This window comes from Euprymna scolopes, chromosome 21 (genome assembly GCF_053919585.1).
Source record: "Euprymna scolopes isolate OS-2025 chromosome 21, ASM5391958v1, whole genome shotgun sequence".
Lineage (NCBI taxonomy): Eukaryota > Metazoa > Mollusca > Cephalopoda > Sepiida > Sepiolidae > Euprymna > Euprymna scolopes.
This window is the reverse complement of record NC_136502.1, coordinates 36,340,755-36,368,227: the sequence shown is the minus strand read 5'-3', so window position 1 is coordinate 36,368,227 and position 27,473 is coordinate 36,340,755. Positions and strand designations below refer to the sequence as shown.

The window sequence follows — 27,473 nt, the reverse complement described above, 5'->3', positions numbered from 1 at the left end:
TGAAATGCATCAGAAACTTTGACAACAATACCCAGCATTAGTCAACAGAAAAGGCCCAATTCTTCTCCACGACAATGCTCGACCATATGTTGCTAAACCAACCATGCAGATGTTGAGCAAATTGGGCTATGAAACCCTGCCTCATCCACCATACTCTCCAGACCTCTCACCTACTGACTACCACTTTTTCAAGCATCTCGACAACTTTCTGCATGAGAAATACTTTAAAGACCTAAGTGATATCAAAAACGCCTTCAGCGACTTCATCGCCACCAGAACGCAATATTTTTATGTTACTGACATGGATACACTTGTTTTGCGTTGGAAAAAGTGTGTTGATTCTGATGGTGTTTATTTCGATCAATAAATTTTTGTCTGAGTCGAGATATGTTCATCTGAATTTAAAAGTTGAAAACCGCAAGAGCTTTCTTGTTAACTTCATAGTTAGTGGTGGAAATAGGGTATAAATGGACTATTCAGGGGGTCAGCTCAACAAGAACTGGTTTACATTGGACTTGAAGACGACCAAATTGTAGTCAGCTGGAAAGCAGACCAGCAGAACAGAGTTCCACAGGCAGACAGTTCTAGGAAAGAAGCCTTGTTTCATAGAATTAACGTTTAGATTTTATTTTGAAATGGGGTAAGTTTATTGCTAGCTGCCTGAGGCAGCCGGACCGGGGAATGCCGACGGTGCTGCCCAGGCAATTTTTATTAGGCCAAAGTACCCTTTCTTGGTTCTCTCCCATTTTCCGGCCAAGGGCGGATGCGGTGGGAACGAAGTAAATACCTGGTCTCTATACGGAAGAAAATTAGCAGGGGACTTAACACCGCCTGACACCGGTTCGTATATTGTCAGAACAATGGGAGAAAAATGTTGTTATGAAAATATTCAGTGTAAGATTTGTTTTTCTTTCTCATTTTAATATCGTATTTATTCTGAACCGATTCATTATATACTTGTGTATTATGTTTATTGCAATGTTTATTCATGTCTTAGAGAGCGAGTATATATATATATATATATATATATATATATATTTCTCACCATGAACAAGATTTATGTATCCAATGATAAATCGTCAAATGATTGAGATATAATTTATAAAACCTTCATTTTTTTTTATATATAAATTATACAATCATCAGTGATTGCAAATTATTTTAAATTTATTGCATTTTGTTGCCGCAATTTAAAATCGGAATATATCCAATTTAACCAACCCCCTACAAATTTGTCGCATAAAAAGGAAATCTCGGTACTTATGTATTTATGGTCTGAAATAATAATGTTATTATTTCGAAAGCCATTCTTAGGGGAGAGTGTTTTGTAACTATTCTGTGCTTCCAGCGTACAATTAAAAAGAAAAAAAAAGAGAAAGAAAAAAAAAGAAGATATCGTAAAATTTGAATTTAACATGATAAAAACTATTTAAAAATAACGCGGTATCAAAAATACATAAGCACCAAGATCTCAAAAATACATTAACTTTTGGGGGTATTTTTTTGGTATTATTATACAAACACCGTGACAGCGAATTAACCCTAACCCTAACCTTAACCCTAAACATTAACCCTAACCCTGTCACGGTGTTTGTATAATAATACCATTTTTTTTAATTACATGTTTGACCCTGTTTTGTGTTGAAGTTAAAAACTTAATACTGAAATAATGACGTAATGGCGGACGTTTAGGTATGACTCCCTCTCTAAATTCCACAATTTACACTTTTTTCTTTTTTTCACGTTGATCTCATCGATTACAAACTTGATTTTTAGATTAAAAAAAAAAAAAAAAAAAAAATGGCTGACGTACACGAGTGAAGCCCCCATTGCGAAATAGGCACCGATTACAATGTTGAACGCAGCGCGTTGCAGGGAGCGTTCGTTAAATAAAAATACGTGTGTGCACGACTGCACGACGATTAATGCATGATCCCATTTTACTTACGTTTTTTTTTTTTTATCTTAAAAAAAAAGATTATAGTTAGAACTTTTTTTTAATTAGCAATTTTCGAGTTTCATCGTCCGACATTTACAATTTCTAAATTAACAGAAAATTGGTGCAAGTTCAGATTAACACTTGTGACGATAAACAAAAATGGTGCTTCTACAGTTTATCGCCGAAAATGGAGCCGCCATTTTTTTTTCGCGCACCTGCCATTAGAATAAGAGCGAGCCGGAAAGAACTATGGAAAAAAAGTAAATAAAGTGAAAGAGAAAATATATCCATAATTTTTTAATTGGAAATGTTTCGATTTAATTAATGAAAATGGACAAGTTTTTCATGAAACGTATATATATTTTATTATTAAAAACAAATCGAAAATAACATAATTGTTTAAACTGGGTGAGGTGAGGTGAGCGGAGCGCCATTTGAAAACCAAAACATTTATTGTATAAAAAAAATGTATCAAAATATAATTGTAAAGACATTTATTGAAAAGTTTGCGTAAGCAAATATAATTTTAATAAAAAATTTTTGTAATTTTTTTGTTATTTATTTCCTACTTCGGTCATAGTTTAAAATACTGATTTCTCCCTCGGATTTTAAGGACAGGTGCCCGAAAAAATTGCGTCTTCATTTTCAACGATAAACTGTAGAAGTACCAAAATAATTATTGAAACAAAAACAGTCGTGTTCTCGTCGAGTATTTTTTTTTTTTTTTTTATTCAAGAAAATAAAATTTCACTGTTTTTCGATAAGAGAAAAAACAGCGACGACATTGAAATGAAAACTCTGACGACTAGGGTCTGCCAAACGATTGGGAAAAATGGACCGCATGTTTCTGTGACGTCAGATTAGTGTTAACTTTACGAACTATGGAAAAGCAGAAGCGACTTAATAATTTTTTAAAACCCTTGTTTATCTTCTTCAAACTGCAATTAATAATTAATCTTTGTTACAATTTTGTTAGGTTTTAACGATTAATAATATTATAAACATTTGTATATTAAATATGAAATACGGTTTTACTGAATGTTCATTTGGTTACATACGGGGTTCCATATTTTGTTCGGTAAAAAGAGACAAACAAAATATGAGGGGGGAGGCCTACAAAATGCTTAATATTTATGCAATGATATTTTCAAATCGGTTTTAATCTGGCGATAAAATAGGTGACAAGAGTCATATTTATATTAAAACTTAATATTAAAAAAAATTTTTTAACACAATTAAAAATATATGTTGTAACGGAACATTTTGAAATAATTGAATTTTAATCGTTTTAATCTTTTAAAAATTAATTAACGTTTAGTAAACATTAATTAATTTAAAAAAAAGTATAAGTTTATATCAATTTTTTAATTGCAACTTCAAGGTAAATTTTTGTTCAATGCGTGTATTTAAATTTAAAAAAAATAAATTTTTTTTAGTTATTTGAACTCTTATGTTTCATAATAAATAGAAATTTCGAAATATATTTTGTTCGAATTTCGAAAAAAATAAATAGGGTGAGGGGACACGAACTAAAAAAATATTTCTCCTCGTATATTTTACGAAAACTGCATTTCATATGTAATTTAATTCTAAAATGGATAAGTATCGAAAATTTCACGAAAATCTGACTATTAGTTGATTTTTGCTAGATTTATTAAATACGGGTATGTTTTCACGTTCGGAATGTCTACTACATGGGAACGTTATTTTAGAGTGCCAATTATGTAAACACGATTTTCGTCTCGCAATTTCATTATTTTCGTTTGATGAAAAAAATCTTTAAAAATTATTACTGGTTTATTTTGCCCTTCTTCTTTTAGATGGTACAAATGTTATACTGATAATATTAATTTATAATAAAGTTACATCGTTTTACATATAGGGTGGGGTAATTCTGTGGTGAATTTTGGCAGTCCCTACTGACGGCCATCTTCATTCCGTGGACAAGTAGATACACGATAAAGGTTTTTCTTTATTTTTGTTTATTTAGAAATTGTATATGTAGAATGATGAAACTCGAAAATTGCTAATTAAAAAAAACCCTATAATCTCTCTTTTTTTTTTCTTTTTTTTTTTTTTAGATAAAAAAACGTAAGTAAAATGGGACCGCGCACCACACACGCATTTTTTTCTTTTGTTTAACGAACGCTCCCTGCAAGTCGGTGCCTATTTCGCAATGTGGGCCTTACTACGTCCGCCAAAAATTGGAAAAAAAAAAAAAAAAAAAATTATGATTTTTATCATCGGGGATCAGTTTTCAATTATAACGTTCTACTAAATTGAACATGTAGTTTGTGACCACACCATAGGTGTGTCAGAAATTTTGTGAAAATAGTGAATAATTCCACCCCATCTTTCCAAGCTTATAACTCCTCGAAAAATGTAATTCAAGCCCTAATTTTTTTTTCAATTAAAGGAGCAAGTACCAAGGTTTCATTAAAAAACAAAAAAAAAACGTGTTTTTTTTGTAAAAAGGTTTTAAACTTCGGACTTTACAGGTAAATTTCTAAAAAACAGTTCTTTTTTTTTTTTTGTTTTAAATTTGAATATATTATTTATTGACCCTTTCTCTTCAATTTGTGATATATAAGACTTTGGTACATAAAATAATTATTTACTTTTTAATAGACATTTCAAAATGGGAGGCGTGAATTATTCGACCCCCTGTCTTTCCAAGCTTATAACTCCTCGAAAAATGTAATTCAAGCCCTAATTTTTTTTTTCAATTAAAGGAGTAAGGACCAAGGTTCCATTAAAAAAAAAAGAAAAAACAAATAACGTGGTTAAAAAAAAAGGTTTTAAACTTCAAACTTTACAGGTAAAATTCTAAAAAACACTACTTGTTTTTTGTTTTAAATTTGAATATATTATTTATTGACCTTTTCTCTTCAATTTGTGAGTAAATTAATTATTTACTTTTCGGTGAGTAAATTATTTACTTTTTAATAGAAACTTGAAAATGGGGGGGGGCGTGAATTTAAAAAAAACGTTTGTCTAAAATATTATATTCGGTTTATTGGAAAAGAACATAAAATTTCATATTGATCCTGAAAATATCGTAAAAATAGAATCAATAGAAAAATTTTGATAGATTTTTAAAGTTTAAAAATTGAAAAATATTGAGTTTGGAAAATTCATTACTGTTTAAAAAAAAAAAAAAATATTTCTATTACTTTTAAAACAACTTTAATAGTTTATTTTGGAAGTATAATCCATAAAGAAAATAAATAACCCACTTTTAACAGAGAAATTACGAGATTTTTATATTTTATTCGCAGTTTCGTGTTAGGTGTGTCAAAAATTCCTACAAAAATTCTGATACACCTACACCATCACCAAGAAAAATATTTCGACAATATTTTTCTCGGTAATGGTCACAAAGCAACATGTTCAATTTATAACCGAAAACTGATCCTCAATAAGTCATTTTTTTTTTTTTTAATCTGAAAATTAAGTTTGTAATCGATGAGATTAACATGAAAAAAAAAATATATATAAATTGTGGAATTTAGAGGAAGGAGAGCGGGATCAATTTCCTAAACGTCCGCCATGACGTCTTTTGAAGTTTTGTATTTTAAGATTTTGCTTTAGAAAACGCAATTATCCCTTTTTTTTTTTTTTTTTTTTTTTTTTAGGGGTGGGGGGGGATTTTTTTTTTTTTTTTTTTTACTTTCTTTCCACCTCAACACTCACTTTTAAAATGACGACTTGTATAGGTCTTCTGGTATGCTGAAAACGAATATCACATTTAAATTTGGGGCAGACAAGTAGTTTTCTGAATATTAGTGGGCAGGTTGTCTCAATATTCCCATAAGAATCTTTCACTTAGTGATACAAGCACCAAGTGAAAGATTGTTTCAGCAATTTGCTCCACTATATTGAGCTTTATTATCCAATGTAATCCCACTAGAGACCATGTCTTTTCCCAACTGAACAAATACTAATGCGCATGCGAATGGCGAACGCCACTAACATTTATTAAGTAATACATTGGAAAAAAATGTCTTAATATCCAGAAAATTACTTTTTTTTTTCTTTTTGTTTTTTGTTTTTTTTTACAAAGGAATCACCACTTATCAAGGCCCAGAGGCCACTCGAAGATAAGGGTTAAAGAGTGTACAGTGATCAAAAGAACAATATCATAGTAATTGTTAGAAGTGTAAATTTGGTAAAATTGGATTACTTAAGGGGAACGGCTCATCAAGAACTTGTTTACGTTGGACTTGAAGACGATCATATTGTAGTTAACTGGAAAGCAGGCAAACAGGAGAGAGTTCCACAGGCGTGTAGTTCTAAGAAAGAAACTCTGTTCATGGAATCTACGTTTTGGTCTAGGCACACACAAAGAGCGGAGGAAACTATTGATAGTGTTTTCAGCTAGACAAGGAGGACCATAGATTGGAGCTCAAACGAGCATATGCCATGAAAATAACGATAAAGCAAAGCCATGCTCGGAACATCTCTTCTGTGAGAAAGAGGTTGCAGGAAAGAGCAAAGGGCATCTCCCACTAGGCTACGGCCTATTTTGAACTCTGCCAAGGCAGAATAAGGTCTTTCTAGCAGCTCCTGCCCAAATATGGCAACAATACTCCATCCTTGGACGTACCTGGCTCTTAGGTAGAGAATTGCATCAGCAGGTAAATATCTACTGGATCGATAGAAGGATCCCACCATTTTTCCAGCGACCTTGGCAACGGATTCGATGTACGTGTTCCATTTCAGATCAGGAGTAAAGGTCAAGCCCCGAAGCTTGTCAAAACATGAAGACTCCCCAAGACGAGAACCATTCATTTCAATTGATGCCAGATGAGAATCAGAGCATTGATGATGGAAAGATAGAAGCTTGGTTTTAGATGCATTAAAAGTAACCAGCCACTTTTTTCCCCGTTGTACCACATTCTCAAGATCAGAGGAGAGAGAATCAGAGAGTACTTGGTCGTTTATGGCCTTTGATGTGCTGCCATAGATGTTAGTGTCATCAGCATAAATGTCAACAAATGATCTAAGGATGTGATTTGGAAGATCATTAATGTATGAGGGAGTCCAGCATTAATAGTATGAGCTTCTGATTTGTCTATGAACCACTACTCTTATGAACCTACTAGAGAGAAATGATTTAATAATTGAGAAGACATTTCCAGCTATACCATAGCTGGAGATCTTGTGAAGTAGACCTATATGCCATACCCTATCAAAGGCCTTTAATATGTCAAGAGTAATTGCTCTAGAAAGGAAGTCTCTGTCGAGAGATTTGCTAATCCTATGATATATAAGCACATCTGCTGTAGATCCAGAAGAATGGAAACCATATTGCATGTCACTAAGAAGGTTATTTTTGCTGAGGTGGTTGACTACTCTATCTGCCCCAAATTTGAATGTGATATTCGTTTTCAGCATACCTGGAAATCTTTAAAGGTCGTCATTTTAGAAGTGGGTGTTAAGATAGAAAGAAAATATAAATTTCCCTTTTTTTTTTTTGGTATACAAAAAAACAAAAATAAAATCACGTGCCCCAACATCAACAAACTAAGTCGGCTCTAAATTAAAACTCTGTGAACAATTTGCAAAGTTGTGGAACAAAACGAAACTGACTGATATAGTTGTGTGTGTGTGTATATATATTTATATATATACTAGCAAAAATATCCGTTGTTGACTGGGTTCAAAAACAGCCTACAGAAAATGGACTCTATATGCAATATGGCTTCTGCTCTGCAAGATCTACAGCAGATGTGCTAACGGTTATATCACATAGGATTAGTGAATCTCTTTACAAAGGTTTCCTTTCCAGGGCAATTGCTCTTGACATATCGAAGGCCTTCGATAAGGTATGGCATAAGGGCCTACTTCACAAGATTTCCAGCTACGGTATTACTGGAAATGTTTTCTCAATCATTAAATCATTTCTCTCTGATAGGTTCATAAGAGTAGTGCTTGATGAGCAGAAATCAGAGGCCCACAGTATTAATGCTGGAGTCCATCCTGGGCCCAACTCTCTTCCTGATCTACATCAATGATCTCCCAAAACACATACTTAAATCATTCGTTGACATCTATGCTGATGACACGACCATCTATGGCAACACATCAAAGGCTGTAAATGACAAAGCTCTCTCTAATTCTCTCTCCTCTGATCTTTAGCGCGTGGTACAATGAGGGAAGAGGTGGTTGGTCATTTTTAATGCATCCAAAACCAAGCTTCTATCTTTACATCATCAACGCTCTGATCCCCATCTGGCATCAATTGAAATGGATAGCTCTCATCTTGGGGAGGCTCCATGTTTTGAAAAGCTTCTGGGTTTGACCTTTACTCCTGATCTGAAATGGAACACGTACATCAAATCTGTTGCGAGGGACGCTGGGAAAATGGTGGGATCCTTCTACCGCTCCAGAAGATATCTCACTACTAATGCAATTCTCTATCTTTATAAAAGCCAAGTACGTCCAAGGATGGAGTACTGCTGCCACATCTGGGCAGGAGCTGCTAAAAACAGCCTATCCTGCCTTGACAGAGTACAAAATAGACTTTGTGGTTTAGTGGAGGATGGCCTTTTCTCTTCCCTGCAACCTCTCTCCCACAGAAGAGACGTTGCGAGCCTGTCTTTGTTTTATCGTTATTTCCATGGCAGGTGCTCATCTGTGCTCCAATCCCTCATCCCCCCTCGCCAATCTTTCACGAGAAACACCCGTCTGGCTGAAACTACTGTCAATAATTTTCCCCACTCTTTATCTGTGCCTTAATCCAAACGTAGATTCCATGAGCAAAGCTTCTTTCTTAGAACTGCACGCCAGTGGAACTCTCTGCTGCTTGCCTGTTTCCCACCTGATTACAACTTGGACGTCTTCAAGTTCAACATAAACAAACTCCTGAAAAACCGCCCCCTTAAGTAAGACACTCTATCAAAACCCCCAATACTAATAATTACTACAATACTATCTCATTGATTACTGTACACGCAGTAACCCTTATCCCTGAGTGGCCTTCGGGCCTTGATAAGTGGTGACCCCCATGTAAAAAAAAAAAAAAAATAATGAAAGTATGATAGGTTATGAAAAGGAAGGGTTGTAAATTTGGGTTGAATTTGGGGGTATCAAAACCAAAGTAAAATATGATGAAAGTAAAAATAAAATAGATAAACCTCATAATTTATTATACCATACCTGTTCACACTGAAACACTTATCACAATATTCTGTAGATCAATATTAAAAAACCTTGTTAAACTTTGTGACATATTTCCATTCTATGGAGGTCAGGTGCGACCGAACACCCATAATTTTATTATACCATATTTCTTCAAACTGAAACATAATTATCAAAGTATACTTAAGCAGATAGATATGAAAAGTCTTTATTAAAGTTTGTGCCTATTTCCATTCTATGGAGACCAGGCGCGAATGCAGACTCCACAATTTTATTATACCATCCCTATTTAAGTTAAAACATACTTATCAAAGTATTCTTATGTACATCTATATCAAAAACACTTGTAAACGTTTTTTTTTTTAATTTTTAAATTTTTTTATTTCCATACTTTGTGGACCAGGCGCGAACGCAGACCCCACAATTTTAATGAACCACTGTTCTGCTAGATCAAACATACCCATTCCTGTGTCTCGATACATCTTCTATCATTATATGTAATCAGTTTTTTAAAATAGTCAACCATATAGGAGCCTATTCGTGACCAGACACACACATACACACACAGACATTCAACTTTATATTATAGATATATATATATGCATATATATATATATATTAAATAATAAAAATAAAGGCGTGTATACATACACTAATTTTATTTGGATTTTTCAGAACTGGCTTCTTCGACAAACACAGAAGCCTAAATTAGTGTAGTTTGATTTTATACTTATTCAAATTGACACTTATTAAAGAAAATACAGAAAAGTTTGTATGATGTGTGTACGTATTCCAAAAATGATAATGTCGCTGCATAGGGTTTGCGGGTGATATGAGAAAAAAAGGCATTTAGAGTGTGTGTGTGTGGGGGGGGGATTTAACATTTTAGAGAGGGGGGGAATCACTTTTTTATATAAACTTAACGTAAAAAGAGCACCCACTTTTTGGCTATATTTCAATTAAAGAAACATAAATATTAGCATTTTTTCAAGTTTGGTGGCGGGGAGTCATCAAACATTTGGGTGGGGATCGGACTTAGAATTTATAACTCTACAATTTTCACTTCTTTTTTTTTTTTTTAAAGATTTGCATTGAAAAGGTCTCACCGTTAAATATTACTTAAATATTTCCTGGTATTTTTAAGGCTATTGAAACAAAACTAAGGTGAACCTGTACAATGCTACTCACCCTCATATTTTTTTTTTTCTTTTTGTTTTCTTTCAGCGGATTATTATCGATTGAACCTATCATATTATCAAATAATAATAAAAAAATTTCAATGTCTGGAAGGGGTTCTCGGTTTTTAATATAACATTCTAATAAATTGATCCCCCATATTGGAACCACTTGACGAGAACATGCACACCCCTCGTATAGAAAGGATTTGGTAAATGTGTAGTTTAGCGGCGTAAATTAACAGACAAAAAATTATAAAAACTATTTATTTTTATATAAAACACATTATTAGACCTAAAAACTGAAATAAAACCAGAAAAAAGTAATTTTTTCTTAGACTAAATGTATGTATGACATTCGAGGCCACTGTATTGCTTTTAAAATTTAGCCTTTCTAAGGTTTGACGGATTGGCCATTTTCAGGCCAAATTTGGCCTTTTTCACGCTCTTTAATGACAAAAAATATGGTGGCCAAAAACATGGTTCCATGAAAAAGTGTAAAAAAGGCTAAATTTAGCTTTAAAAAGGCCAATCTGTCAACCTTAGAAAGGCCAAATTTTAAAAGTAATATGGCAGCCTTGAATGTAGTACATTTTAGTCTAATAAAAAATGATGAAAAAACAATAAAAATGAATTTTTTTTTTCTGGTTTTATTTCAGCCTTTGGGTCTAATGATGTGTTTTATATAAAAATAGTTTTTATAATTTTTTTGTCTATCAAATAATTTATGCCGCTAAACTACACATTTAACAAGGATTTTTCGTTTATTAATGTAAGGGCAATGATAGTAAGATCTTTATTATCCATTATATTCTGTATTGTTTTCACTCGCGTGCAATGTTTTCACTCGCGTGCATTCAATTTTTGCATGTGCAAATATATATATATATATATATATATATATTAGTAATGAGATGATGTCGATATTTTTTCTGATACAATTACAAATTCTGATTCTGTATAAATATCTAAATATTTAATTATAATGATGCTATTATTTTGCTATTACTGTAAAAACACCTGTTAAATGTGCAAATATTTTCTTAAACATAACAGCACACGTGGGAGAGGGATAATCTATAGGTTTTAGTTTTACAGAAGGTTTATAATCAATAAATATTTATTATTCTGTTATTACTACAATCAGTAGAAGGTTTTTTTTTTTAATAATCAAATAAGAAAGATAATTAACGGAATCGTTTTTGGCATTGGAAAACAGGCACAAATTTTTCCCATTCCGATACTGCCAAAAGTCTCAATTTTTTTTCTGATTCTCAATTCTGATTAATCATCCCAACGCTAATATCTACATACAATATATATATATCTACATAAATTTTCAGTATTTACGTCACAAGTAAGTAGAGCTAGGTAGCAAGCCAGCACATGTAGGAACTTAGACAACCCATATACAGGGTGAAACGATAAAATTTGTCATCCTAAAAAAAAAAACAACACTACAGTTTTATTTTAAAACTTTTATTGAAAAAATCAATTCAGGTAACTTGATTATGTAGTAGAGCTGACATCTATTCAGTGTAGCCGCCTTGAACCTCAATCACCACCTTGATACAGGTTTAGAACTGCAAGCATGCCTTTTCCAGAAGTGTCGGCGGGAGCTTAATGAATACTTGGCAGATGGCAGTGATCAGGCTGGCTTTGGTGTTGTGGGAGGTCATGTTGGTGATGTTCTCGATGTATGACCAAACAAAGTAGTCCAGTGGGTTCAGGTTCGGGAAGGAGAGGGTCCACTAAGAGAAAGGTATGAAGTTGTAACATTCCTTCTGAAGCCAAGCTTGGGTCTCTTTGCACTTGTGGGCTGGCACTGAATCCTGCTACCACACCCAGGGCCTGCAAGTGGCCACCTGATTGCACCAGGGGATCACTACACTCTTCAACACATCCAAGTGCACTTTGGTTTTGATTTTCAAGCCAACTTTGAAGATGTGAGATGGCATAATATGGCCCTGACTTGAAACCATACTGAAGACCATAATCGTGTCCAGAAACTTTGTTTTCATCACTCTGGGAATGTCCCTATTATTCGTGGCAATCCAGTGATGCATTTTGAGGATGCTGGCAATGGTCCTGTTGTCATAACTTGGATTGGTAGAGAGCATAAGTCATACAGCGGTGCATCTCTAATCTCGCTCGTTGAACATTGTATCACTTTTGGACATGAAAGAAGGCTCCTATCATTCTTGGGATTTGTACACAACTAGTCATCTAGTAGATGATCTGCAACAAAAAAAAAAAATGTCTGTTTAAATGTATGTATATACGTCTGCCTAAAACTTTTGGCAGAGGCGACAGATCTTTACAAGATCAGTGTTGTTTTGGAGCTCGACCCTTCGGACGACAAATATCAAAAACTTGACTAAAAACATTAATTCCTTCACCCTCAACTGGGCACTTTTCTACAAGTCATCCCCTCTTTACGATTGACTAGCCTAAATTTAAACCTTTGCCACTTCTGGTTTGGCAATGGACGCAATGGCAAAGACGTCACGTTTTTTTTTTTTTTTTTTTTTTTTTTTTCACGTCCTTCGCTGTACGGGTTCGAGCTTGCCTGCCTACTACCAATTTTTTTTCTTGCTCAGCATGCACCACCAAACACCCGGGCAATGCCAGACACCCGGGCTAGTAACAATTAAACGACAGTCACTCCGATGTAAACATGGCACACAAAATAACACACACGCTATCCTATTGATATATAGATAATAATAAATAAGCAAAAAAATAAACACGTATAAAATAAAATGTAACATATCTAAACACAAGATTAAAACTAGGTCAGTTCTAACACAAAGAAAATAGGGACCCATTTAAAAAAAAACAAAGAAAGAGATGAATTAGAGGTCAAGTGAACCTCTGCCTGATAAATGTTTAACCATTGGCTGTGATAACTGGGTGTTTGAATAACAAAAGATCTGATTGGCTAACTAGAAAACTCAATAGCACGGGGAATATATAAAAACATGCGGTAACATCGATTCCATGCAATAGTCTATAGATGAAACGGAAAAGAAAACTCTTTCTCTATCTCTCTCTCTCTTTCTATATATATATATATATATATATATATATATATATATATATATATATATAATTATAAAACTCAAATGACCTTGTAATGATATATGTAACCTACTTTCCGGTTTATGACATCAAGTTGTGCATACGTGCATGACATGCACACTGAAATATTAGTTATTATTTCGAAATTATTTAACATGGGAAGAGTGGGGTTTAAAATAACTTAAACGTAATACAGAAATGAATGATGTAAATAAAAGAAAGAAAAAAAGCAGGCAGTATTAACAATTGTTTATTTGGATAATTTAAACGCGAAAAAAACCCCGAAAAAAACAATTGGGAGGCTGAAATATTAACATTATTATTTCGAAATTATTATTTAACATGGGAAGAGTGGGGTTTAAAGTAACTTAAACGTAATACAGAAATGAACGATGTAAAAAAAAAAAGAAAAAAAAAAGATATATCAAAATTTGAATTTAACTATAATAAGTATTATGGTATCTGTTCAGTGCACATTTACCTATAAGTATGACCAACCACTTATAATTCAGTAACTGTAAGTTTAAAAAAAAATAATCAATTATAATAAGCAGAACCACTCATAGAAATCTATCTATGTTCTTTTTTCATTTTAATATACTTTCATAGAAATGTTTCTGTTATGTAAAAAAAAAAAAACTATTTTCTTTAAGACACAAGTGTTACGCTCATACATGAATTCTATAACTAATATAACATACTGACCCAATGGGTCACGGGTAGTCTAGTGTGTATATATATATATATATATATATATATATATATATATATATATATATATAATCAATAAAAGGTAGAGGAGATGAGTTCACTGCTTGTATTAGTAAAATAAGAAATTGTGTATATTTATATATATATATATATATATATATATATATATATATATATATATATATTAAAGTTGTATTTTGTCTGATGATTAGCCATTTTGGAATATCTTTTCACGAAATGATGTTTAAGTTTGTCCAAATGGTTGAGAAACGATTGTAACACTGAAGAAATACATCTTATGATTAACCTGTTGTAATATATTGTTGTCTTAGTTATTGCAAAATTATAATTTATATGCTCACTTATTAATACTGATATTCGTTGAGTTTAATTAACTGGGGCAATTAATATTGACTTCAGGGCCTATCAGATTGGCGACTCTCTTTTGAACCTTGTCTAGGAGCGAGAGACTAGTAACAGATGCACCAGCCCAAATGTGACAGCAATACTCCTATATAATATACAGCAATATATATATATATATATATATATATATATAATTTTTGTCCTTGACGGTCGTACATCTAAACAATATGATATAAATGCGGGAGTGCCTCAAGGGTCTATCCTTGGACCTCTATTGTTCCTAATATTCATTAATGACCTCTCCGACAAAATTGCCTCTGAGATGGGTATATATGCTGATGACACCACACTCTATAACAGGCATGACAGGAAAACAAATGAACACATATCTAAAGAAATAGCAAAAACACTAGAGGATGATGTCCAATCTGCAGTGGAATGGGACCAAAAATGGATGGTCACATTCAATGCTGCCAAAACTGAACTGGTTTCCTTCAATAATTACAAGAAACCTTCTCTGCCACCAATAGCAATGGCCAGTGACTCTTTATCTGAGAGTACATCTTTCAAACTGCTTGGCCTAACATTCACAGGAAACATGAATTGGAACAATTACATTGAAAGCATTGCCAGGGCCGCTGCGAAGAAGGTAGGCTCTCTCTACCGTGCTAGAAAATATCCTGTACCTCTATAAGGCCACCATTCGCCCATGTATGGAGTATTGCTGTCACATTTGGGCTGGTGCATCTGTTACTAGTCTCTCGCTCCTAGACAAGGTTCAAAAGAGAGTCGCCAATCTGATAGGCCCTGAACTGTCATCTAAGCTTCAGCCTCTGTCCCATCGACGAAATGTTGCATCCCTCTGCCTGTTCTACAAGTATTTTAATGGTGAATGCTCTGGCGAACTGCAGACACTTGTGCCCCCACGACGTAGACATTCTCGACAAACCCGACGGGCAGCTAAATCCCACCCCCACACAGTAGAGATCCCTAGATGTAAAAGATCTTTCTACTCCAGTAGTTTCTTCCCCAGAATCGCTAGACTCTAGAATTCCATTCCAGGTCCCTGCTTCCCCAACTGTACTGACATGCAGAAGTTCAAATGTAACGTGAACCAACATCTTGCTGCCCAAATCCCAAAATAGTACCCCAGTAGTTGTTGCCTCTGATAGTAGCCCCCTACACCAAAGTGGCAATGTGCCTTGTTTGGGGTGAAAATGTAATTAAAAAAGTATATATATATACAACAACATCAAGAAAACTGAAGTTTTGATTCAAGACACCTGTGACACAAAGATTAACCCCAGAAAAGTACTCCTGAATGGTACCCCATTGCTGGAAGTTGAACAGTTCACCTACCTGGGCAGTACCATTACAAACACTGGAAAAATCGATGAAGAACTGTCAAAACGGATCCAAGTGGCTGCATCAGCCTTCGGAAAATTGAGAGACCGTCTGTGGAATTAGAGAGGAATCAGATTAAAGACCAAGATGAAAGTGCACAGAGCTATTGTCCTACCATCACTCCTGTACAGCTCAGAAACCTGGACTCTCTACAGATGTCACTTCAGGAGATTAAACCTGATACAACAAAGTCATCTAATGCGTATCTCTTGGAAAGACCATGTGTCAAATTTTGAAGTACTAGAAAAGGCTAAAATGCCCAGTGCTGAAGAAATAATTGCAACAAACCAACTGAGATGGACAGGGCATATCACACGCATGTCAAACAACAGACTACCCAAAAGCAGTTTTCTTTGGTGAGCTCAAAGAAGGTACACGACCCCTAGGCGCATCGAAACTGCACTATAAAGACGTGTTCAAGAGACATTTGAAAAACACAAACCAACTCAACGACTGGAGAAGAAAAGCTGAAGATCGGATAGTTTGGAGAAGTGTGGTATCAGGCGCATTTAGTTCTAAACCCTTCATTTTAAAATCCCCTTACTTTGTAAGTAAATCAATCTCTTATAATTTCTGTATTAGTTAGCTCCCAAGAATTTATGCTAATCTTAATATTTTTTTAGGGATCAGCAGTTGTTTACCATGGAAAACTGTTTTGGGGATTTTAAAACAAAACAGTAATTTTTCTCATGCCTCCCCAGCAGTGTTGATCTGAAACCACCTGCCTTAAAAATAAGAACAAAACATTCCGGGTATCAGATCCAGATTTTTTTGCTCCAGATTAATTTTTAGCTACCATTTTATTACTAAAATTATTCTCCTTGCCTGTGTTTGTCTTTGTTCAAGAAAAATGTATTAGTTTATGAATTTGTATTCTATAGAGTTTAGACAAATCCGTTATTATACTTATCACTCTCTTCACGCTTTGGTTGTTTTCATATATTTACTAGCAGATGTACCCGGTGTTGCCCAGTATTAAACGTAACATTAAATTCTTAAAAAAAAAAAAAATGAAATAAAAAAAAAACGGAAAGAAACTGAGACATGTGCGTACGAGTATTATGTTTTTCTGTAAACAGTTCAATCCTTATAAAAAAAAATAAAAAAAATACTCTAGCTGAGATCAAAACCTAAAGACAGTGAGTCAAGTACGATAACCATTAAACCAGCTTGACACGATCTATAAAAAATCTTTTCTGAGCCTACTTATTCTTAACATAAAGAAGGTGTCATTTTTATCGGCATCGAATGCGCATTTGTAAAATAGTTGACAAACAAATAAAAATCCGACAACTTTCACATACCAATTTTTCAAATTCGACTCCTTAGCAGCCTTTTTTTTTCTTTTTTTCGGAATGAAAATGGATTAACATTTTTCCACCTGTCTGAATCCTCCAGATACCAAATTTCAAGTTTGTAGATAAACAATTTGTTGAGTATATAGGTTGAGAAGTGTCCTCACACACACACACGCACACACATTCTCACTTTTATAGATATAAATTTATGGTCAACGTTCTGTTTTAAATGTGTAATGTCATCCTTTTGTTACTGTATTTCTGCTGTTACAAAGATCTTTTTAAATGAATTGTACCAATTTTAGTAGATTGTTATTTTTTTTTTTTGTGATGGCATTGCATGGGATCGAAGAAGATTCATAGTAGTATACAAATAAGATGATAATTTTTCAATATGATGCAATATCTTTTAGGTGTTGTTATAATTTTGCTTACTGACAGACACCAAATCTCCATTATAATAAGATGATATATTATTTTCTTTTGCAGATGTGCAACCTAATACGATGTAGGACTACTAACACACCAAAGATTTAACTCCTCTTCTGCTTTTCTGGAATTTAACACACTTCTCCTTCTGCAATCACATGGTGGGCACTGACCGTTCTTCTTCAAATTGGTTCGAATGCTGAAAAAATGTATAATAATAAAAAAGGCAGGCAAAAAAAAAAAAGTATATTTGTGTAACGTTTGATAAAAGTTTTTAAACATTCTTTTTTATCTAGCAGCTTGAAACCTTGTGTTAAATATAGAACTTTTGATAATTTATAGGAAGAAAATTATAGGGAAAGATTAACAGCTACTACAGTTTATAAAGACAGAAAAAAGAAAATCTGTAAACTTAAAGTCAACATGTACACAACCGAACGGCTTTACATTTGTGACATTTGCCAACAAGTTTTTTCAAAAAGTTCGCAGCTTGATGTCCATTTGATGGCGCATGGTGACAGGAAAGAGTTTTCAATGACGGACCAGAGTATTACTTCCACGAATGACCCCCAACATCCATATTCGCCTCCTGACTTGCCCATCTCCAGCTCTATCCTTACTGCAACAGACGAGCAACATGTCCAAGATGAAGATTTTTCCCTTAAAAGTATTTTTGATCCTGGCATGGGTTCCCACGAAAATGATCTTGAACATACATCTCCATCGTCCCCCCCACCATCAGCTTCTTACTCCCCACCAACGCTTGCTGCTTCGTCTGGAGGTGATATTGATGGCACTGAATCGGATCATCTAGATGCTCCGTCCAAATTTAGTACTGACTACGAATGTCATGCCAACGAAACAGATGAGAAACCACAGCATGTTTGTCCGTTTTGTCAGCAAAGTTTCCCTCTTATCTCGCTGTTGCAATACCATGTTGATCAGCAGCATACTGAGAATGATGAGAGGCAGCCAGTAACTCCAGCTTTACCAAAAAACACTTTACACGTCTGTGAACTCTGCAACAAGCACTTCTGCGACCGCCTGCTACTGCAGCAACACCTGCATTCCCACACTGCTGACCGCCCCCACCGATGTCATCTCTGTTCGAAAGCATTCCTCACCAGCACCCATCTTAAACGGCATCTGTGGACTCATACTGACAAGCGGCCGTACGCCTGCTATATTTGTGGCCGGGCATTTGTCGACAGTTCCCACCTCAAACGCCATTCGTGGTCGCATAGTAGTGAGAAACCATTCAGGTGTGAAATCTGCTCGAAGCAGTTCACTGATCGATCTCACTTGAGACGGCACCAACGCGTGCACTCAAACGAGCGGCCATTTACCTGCAATTTATGTTTGAAAAGCTTTGCAGACAGTACCCACCTTAAACGACACATGCAGATTCATATGGCCGATAAACCGTACAAATGTTACCTCTGCCCGAAGTCATTTCCAGACAGTTCCCATTTGAAGCGGCATGCACAGACGCACGTTAAACAGGAGCTGTTCACCTGTTCCGACTGTGGGAAGAAATTTTCCGACAGTGCACTTCTCCACACGCACAGGCAGACGCATTTGAAACAGGAACAGGAGATATTTAAATGCGGGCAATGTCCCAAGTCTTTCCTGGACAGTTCGCACTTGAAACGCCACGCCCAAACGCATTCGGACGATAAATCTTTCAGCTGCGTTTCTTGCGGGAAGACGTTCAACGACAACTCTCATCTGAAACGACACCTTCGTATCCATTCCAACGAGCGTCCGTTCAAGTGTACGACATGCGGCAAGTGTTTCACAGACAGTTCCCACCTGAAGCGACATGGTCGGATACACTCTGACGACAAGAAACCATTCAGCTGTGATATTTGCGGCAAGTTCTTCTCGGACATGTCGCATGTGAGGAGACACCAGTACACGCACACAAACCACCGTCCATACAAGTGCCCCGTGTGCGAAAAGACCTTCTCTACCTCGACCCACCTGAAGCGTCACCAGTTCATTCACTCGGACAACAAGCCATACGCGTGTGAAGTGTGTGGCAAGCAGTTCAGCGACAGTTCACACTTGAAACGACACTTCCGCACTCACGCCAATGAACAACACTTTATCTGCAATATCTGCCAGAGGACATTCGCAACAAGTTCAGAACTGATGACACATGCCCATATACATACTAGTCAGATTTTATTTAATATGAGTAACCTACTCGCTACCGACATGGTAGGACTATCATGATCACCTCTGATTGAAGATGTGGCCATTTTATAATAATGGATCAAAAAGTGTGAGAAATTGTGAATAGTTACGACATCAAAACACTCAACAGACATTTATTTATGAAAATCAGACTTTAGTTCATTTTTTGTTACAGGAAGTCATACTGCATGATTCTCCAGCTCTCCTTAACACTAGCCCAGTCTAATTATACTGAACCTGCAAAAACATAGATGTATACTCCCAAGTTTTATTTTAGTTTTTTCACTTGATCCTGTTCAAACTGGGTAAAAGAGAAACAGTCTACTTGATGATAGCTTCCGATTTGGAAATAGAAAATACATGGTGTTAATCATAAAACTGTTCATTAAATTATAGGTCAGAATTTCTTTTTTTTTTTTTTTTGTGGGGGGGCAGGCAGTTAATGTTTTCACTATTTTTATTTTTAAGGAACATGTCATACAGGTTTTTATAATTAGAAATTATTTTTTTGTACAAGTAATAAAACCAACTTTTTTTTTTAAAAAATAATTTGAATGTTTTTTTTTATATTACAAACTAGCAGGGTCACCCAGCGTTGCCCAAGGCAAAAGTGCAACAATTTTTTTTTTTTATGGAAATCAATCCAGATAAGGCATGAAGCCACTTGATGAAAGTTAAAACAAAAATGCTATTTCAAATTCAAAAACTTGCCAACGATAAGTGGTAGATGGAATAAATTCTGACCCAGAAAACAGCAATTCTTCCTCTTTTGTCAGAAATATTGCTCCTGGAATGTGAGAACTAAAGGACAAAATAAGGGAAGTGAGAATTATGTGGCTGCTGAAAGTAAACCTGAGATACACTTTCTATTCTATTAAAACTTCTATCGCTCACTTTCTCCTTCTTTGTTTATCTCTCTCTATTTCCTTATCCCTGCTTTTGCTTTTCTGTTCAGCCCATTCCTCTCTCTGAATATACCACATTTACATAAGGAATGAATCAGCATGATAATATTAATTCCTTGATTAAAAAATCAAAGTTACTTCCCTTTGGTTAGTACATAATCTGCATCCCCTGACGAAACGTGTGCTGGTTTAAGGTGAAATAATGAATAATCTTTTTCTAAATTTTAGATATTATTTATCCAGGGCAATGGCGATAAAGAAAATACTAACTTTTGGGTGTATTCGTTTTGTTGTTTTAGCCAAACAGTCACACATGTGTACTACCATGTAGTCCTCCACTGACAAGCTGCTGACACCAGACGTTGTGTGCTGTGGATTACTCCTTCATCTTTATCTTTCTCGTTCTGGCCATGTCATTGTCGCCTTTTTTACCTGGCAACCGTCGATGGGGAGCAGATGGGTTCACAAGTATGAAAATAAAATAAACACGGGAAACAAGAAAAACACAGATGCTAATGCGTCACATATATGTAGGTTGGACTCTGGGTGTGTTTGTCTACATGCCAAGGTTCATATCTACATCCTATCGAGGCTGTTGCCATCAGTTCATTTCCACGTCTCCCAAAGCTTTCCTGACTTAGCCTAAGCCACGATCTATCTCCAACTGTAGCCAAAGTCCAACTGAACTCTCAACTCTGACTGCCGTAAAGCCCTGATTGTCGTCCCTATTGTTCCCCTAACTTACAGTACCCCCCCCCCCAGTAATCCATTGTTCTTTACCTATTGGTCATTCCACCTGGTCACTCGTTACACCCTGAATTTAAATCTACCCTTACCTACATTTGTCTATGTTAAAAACAAATTTCTGTCTATTGATTAATCTAATACTGACCAGATTAGTGATCTAATGCGAATCAGCGTGTCAATGTAATTATGTCATATACATGTGGCCCTAGCATTTCATCAAAGATATGCTGCAGATAACGAAAGAGAGAAGTATTGTTTTGTGACATGGCCTCATCGACAAGTCGCCAACCCCAAACGTTGTTTGCTGTGATTTTGTTTCTCATCTTTCTACTTCTGGTTGTGTTGTCGTCTTTTTCAAACTGCCAACCATTGATGGTGATGCGTGAGTCCACAAGTAGAAAAATAAAACAAAACACAACACAAGAAAAACACAGACTCTAATGCATCATATATATGTCGGTTGGACTCTGGGTGTGTGTTTATACATGCTAAGCTTCACATCTACGTCCTGTCAAAGCTGGGTTAGTCTGTTGCTGTCAGTTCATCTCGATCTCCCAAAGCTTTTCAAATCTAGCTCAAGCCACATCTCTCTCTAACTGTTCAAGCATTCGACTCAATTTTCAACTCTTATTGTTGTAAAAAGTTTGACTTAAGTTGACCTTTGTCATCCATAAATTGTTATAGAGTTGTTAAAAACTCATTGGCTGTCGCACGCCATGGCACTCCCTAGCATTGTAATACTAAATATCTCTCTCTATTGTTATGCTTTAGCTATAGTCATTCATCATACACTGAATTAAAATCTACCCTTACCTATCTTTGTCTATGTTGAGAACAAATTTCTGTCCATTGTTTATTGATGAATTTTTTTCTACATTGTTTTCCCAGTTTCTTCCTTAATGGCTGCAGGTCAACCATATTATCACATACACACAGGCAACTATGTTTTTATATCATAAATAAAGAAATCAACCCATTTTTTTTTAATAAGTGGAATGTTTTTTGTTCAAATATATATTTTTAAATAGTTTATTTTGAAAATATTTCTGGAATACATTCTTTTATTTTCTAAATAGTTTAATAGATTTCTATAAGTAGAAATTTAACAAAATATATTAAACATTATGGTATGCAATACAAAATATTCCCAAATAAACTGTCTTTTATTTGACGGTGCCAGAGAAATAGCTGTAGATGACTGTGGAAGTTTTCTGGATGAAAATAATTATGACTATTTTTCTTTTTTTTTTTTTTTTCTTTTTTTTTTTCATTTTTTTACAAACTGCTTGTCTATTTCTGATTTTCATCATCAAGTTGACGGTTTCTTTTTTTTTATCTCAAATTGTTTTTTGCTGCTTCTATATTATACATATGAAAAAAAAATATTAACGTCCGAGTAAAAAAAATGGTACCTACGTAATTGTCATGTCACGAATAGCAACATCTTCAAAAATTACGGAAAACGATAAGGTAGAAAAATAATTATTAATGAAAAACTGTTTTTGATAAATTTTATCCGGGGAATGAATTTTGTTTGACATTTTGAATTACGTTCGTCACATGATGTAAGTAATAAAATTTAATTATCTCCCCTGTCAACGTATCTCTTTTTTTAGTAAGTATAACATATTGATTTGCTTTCTTTTTTTTTTTTTTTACTTGGGAGTCACCATTTATTAAGGTCCAAAGGCCACTCGAGGATAAGGGTTAATGAATGTAAGGTAGTAAGTAGTAGTATAGTAATTGTTAAGGGTGTAAATTGGGCAGAATTTGATTATTTAAGGTACAGCTCAACAAGAACTTGTTTACGTTGGACTTGAAGGCTACCATGTTGTATTCAATCAGAGAAGCAGGCCATCAGAACAGTGTTCCACAGGCAGCAGTTCTGAGAGAGAAGCTTTGTTTATGGAATCTGCATTTAAATTTAGACACATCACAAATTTCTTCATTAATCATTATTTTTCTTCCTCATTGTTTTTCGTAATTCTTTTTTTTTTCTTTTTTTACATAGGCATCACCACTTATCAAGACCGAGAGGCCACTCGAGGATAAGGGTTAAAGAGTGTACAGTAGAAATTGGACAATATAGTAACCGTTAGTAATGGAGATTCAGTAAATTTGTTAACTTATATGGAACCGCTCATCAAAAACTTGTTTACGTTAGACTTGAACACAACCATATTGTAGTCAGCTGGAAAGCAGAAAAACGGAAGACAATTCCATAGACGTGCAGTTCTAAGAAAGAAGCTTTGCTCATGGAATCTACGCTTAGGTTTAGGCACAGATAAAGAGTGGGGGGAAACTATTGACAGTGTTTTCTGCTAGATGAGTGTTTCTTGTGAAAGTTTAACGAGGGGAGACCATAGAATGGAGCTCAGCCGAGCACCTGCCATGAAAATAACGATAAAGCAGAGACAAATTCGCAACATCTCTTCTGTGAGAAAGAGGTTGCAGGGAAGAGAAAAGGACATCCCCCACAAAGCTACAAAGTCTATTTTGAACTCTATCAAGGCAGGATAAGTCCTTTCTAGCAGCTCCTGCCCAGATGTGGCAACAGTACTCCATCCTTGGACGTACCTGGCTCTTATATAGATAGAGAATTGCATCAGCAGTGAGATATCTACTGGAGCGATAGAAGGATCCGACCATTTTTCCAACGGCCTTGCCAACGGATTTAATGTATGTATTCCATTTAAGATCAGACGTAAAGGTCAAGCCCAGAAGCTTGTCAAAACATGAGGCCTCCCCAAGACGCGAGCCATTCATTTTTATTGATGCCAGATGGGGATCAGTGTGTTGATGATGTAAAGATAGAAGCTTGGTTTTAGATGCATTAAAAGTAGCAAGCCACCTCTTCCCTCATTGTACCACTTGCTCAAGATCAGAGGAGAGAGAATCAGAGAGAACTTGGTCGTTTACAGTCTTACATGTGCTACCATAGATAGTAGTGTCATCAGCATAAATGTTTATGAATGATGTAAGGATGTGATTTGGAAGATCATTAATATAGATCAGGAAGAGAGTTGGGCCCAGGATGAACTCCTGAGGGACTTCAGCATTAATACTGTGAGATTCTGATTTCTGCCCATCAAGTACTACTCAAATTGTAGTTAGCTGGAAAACAGGCAAACGGAAGAGCGTTTCACAGGGGTGCAGTTCTAAGAAAGAAGCTTTGTTCATGGAATCTACGTTTATGTTTAGGCACAGATAAAGAGTAGGGGAAATTATTGATAATGGTTTCAGATAGACGAGTGTTTTTCATGAAAGTTTGGTGAAGCGGGACCATAGATTGGAGCTGTTTCCTTACAAACCACAACATGACAGGTCAACAAATACTTGTCATGAGGTGTGATTCAATCCACTCATAATATTTTTCATCATTTGACCGATAATCTTTCTTATTCATCTCTATCCTCAAAAGGCTTTTGGCCTTGATAAGTGGTGATTAATAATAATAATAAAAAAAAAATGATAGCTGACTATGATGACGCTTATTATTAGAATCATGAAGTAAAATTGTTAACAGATTGTGCAATCCTTTAAAAAGAAATGTGTGTATTTGTATCTTAACTATTTCTACACGATTGGATCTTTTTTTTTATGAACAAAATAAATTTAGAAAAATTATTAGTCAAGCAATAGTTACTTTTATTCCATCGTGTGTAAAATTTTTTTAAACATCCCTGCATCAAATATAGTATCAATTTCTAAATACTGTCTTTTTCACCCTCAAAAGTGTTGTCGAACAATTTGGCAGATTTGTAGTATTTTTAAATGTTTTTAAAACATCTTTGAGGTTATCCCAGTATAGAAAACTGGGATAATTTTTAGATTCGTAGTCTGCAAGTTAAAAAAAAAAAAAAAGTTAGATTTTTGTTTTTGTTTTTAATATGCTAAAAAATTACCTAGCATCAGGCCACTCGAGGATAAAGTTTTCCAGGTAAACAAAAAACAACACTCTGAGAGGACTGGAAAACGATGGGTGAAATGGGCAACATTTGTTTTTTTTTCTTTTCTTTTTTTTTTTTTTTAGAACAGCTCAATAAGAATTTGTTAACATTGAACTTGAAAATGACTAGATGGGCCTGTGGTATTATGTTCTACAAATAAGAAATTTTTTTAAAGTTCCGTTTAGTTTTAAGTACATAGAGGGAGAAAAGGAAATTCTTTACAGTGGTTGTAGATGGATGAGTTTTTGCTTTGAATTTAACAAAAATGCTGTCCATAGTGCTATTTTCTATTTTTTTTTTTTTTTTTGTGCATCAGTGGCATGGTTATCATGTGTTCACTTGACAAATTTGTCAGTTAATTTTATTTTTATTTTTTATCGAATTAGTTTAATTCATTTTTTTGTAATTACAGTTTTGTCAATCGTTTCTTTGATGTACCTCCCCTTGGAAGCCATTTCCTTGATTTACCTCCCTTTTATAGTCCTAAAATGTTCGCCTTTAGTGGAAATAACGCCCCCTCGAGAATCAGTGTTTTTGCTTACTTTCAATTTAGAGGAAGTCATGCAAAGCCGCCTCATTTTATGTTAGCACTGTTGGTTTAATTGTTGCAATGTATATTTGATTGATTAGTAACTTTGACTTGAAATTACACATTTATTTGTTGGAGAAAGTTGCTTGGTTTGTTTTACACCATACCAACGTTTTTTTGATAGCTTGGAAGGAATAAGCAGTCGAGTTGTACCTTTTCCAAATTAAATATAGAACTTTTAGTCATTAGATTCTGTTATACCAACCATGAACCCATTTTTTAAAAATTATTTTAACTAATGCTAACCCTTTTTTTTTTTTTTTGCCATAGAACCTTTTTGGTCCTGTTTCTTAAAATGGTTTTCAACCTTTCCATACTGTATGTAAAAATAAATAAAGGAAAAATTGTAATGATTTAAATATTGTAAAGTTTTTATTTTTTCATTGGAAACAATGTTTTTAAGAATATTTTTAAGAATATCTTTTGATCACTTCAGATTCAGTCTTAAATTATTTAAAAAAATAATATCTGAGAAAATCATTTTTTTTTTTTTTTTTTTTTTTGATACTTGCATAAAAATTTCAGTTTGCCATGTAAATGTCTTGTAAATTTGACCCTGGATGATGTACATTAGCACAAATTAAAGTCATGATTTTTTTAATTGTTTTTGAAAGACAAAAGAACTTGAATAATAAGGAATGTGTATAATTTACCGCTCTCAATTTTGATAAACACTGTTCAGGGTACGTTTTCAAAGACATAGGCAGAACTATCCTCATCTATAATCCTATAATTTTTTTTATATTCATATTAAAAACCCTTTTTTCTATTTATTTAAAAAGAAAATACAACTTTGTTATATATGGGTCTTGGAATTGCATTCATCAGCAGAAGATCTAGCTAATTTGCATATTCTTTTAAACATTCCCTATTATATTTTTCGGTTTTCTTATGAGGTGATCATCTTTAGTTAACTATTATGTGTAATTATATTCATACAGATATTCTACATGATTTATACTTGTGTAATATTTGTGAAAAAAGGTTATAGTAAACACAAACCTCTTTTTATATATATATATATATATATATATTTATGTATGCATATATATATTTGTTTAAAAAATTTTGTTTACCAAATTCCTGTCAGTTTTTGGTCAACAGATATGAAACTTAATATATAGGATATTCGAACCCATGCAAAACTTTATATTTGGGTTTTAGCTGGAGAAAATCAGTGCAAAAGTGTGAAAATTAAAAGTGGAATTTGCTAGGTGAAAGTCAAACAACAGCATTACGAATATGCATGCGTAACATAATAGCTATTGGTTCATCCTTTAATTTTTAGTCTTGCAGCAAACATGTCTTTGTAGCTCAGGCATTAATGTTAAAGGAAAAAGTAAATCGTAAGCAAAACGTTTTGGTTTTGATTTTCAGTTGTGGCGCACAATTCATTTTTTTTTTTTTTTTTTAAACTTTTTAAATCATTACTATATATTGGATCCAATATAATTTATATATATAAAAGCCAAAATGTGTGTTAGTGTGTGTGTGTGCAATTTTTTCTGTATGTCCGGCAAAGGCTTCTTTTGAGCGA

The 27,473-nt window shown here is 34.3% G+C and overlaps 1 protein-coding gene across 1 annotated transcript; it reads left to right on the top strand.

Moving 5' to 3' along the window:
- Positions 1–831: 831 nt before the first annotated feature.
- LOC145242105 (uncharacterized) lies at positions 832–26,295 on the top strand. Its single transcript, XM_080105020.1, has 2 exons — positions 832–894; positions 17,607–26,295. The coding sequence occupies exon 2, from the start codon at positions 17,970–17,972 to the stop codon at positions 19,782–19,784; it is 1,815 nt and encodes a 604-aa protein (XP_079961146.1). The 5' UTR covers positions 832–894; positions 17,607–17,969; the 3' UTR covers positions 19,785–26,295.
- Positions 26,296–27,473: the final 1,178 nt, after the last annotated feature.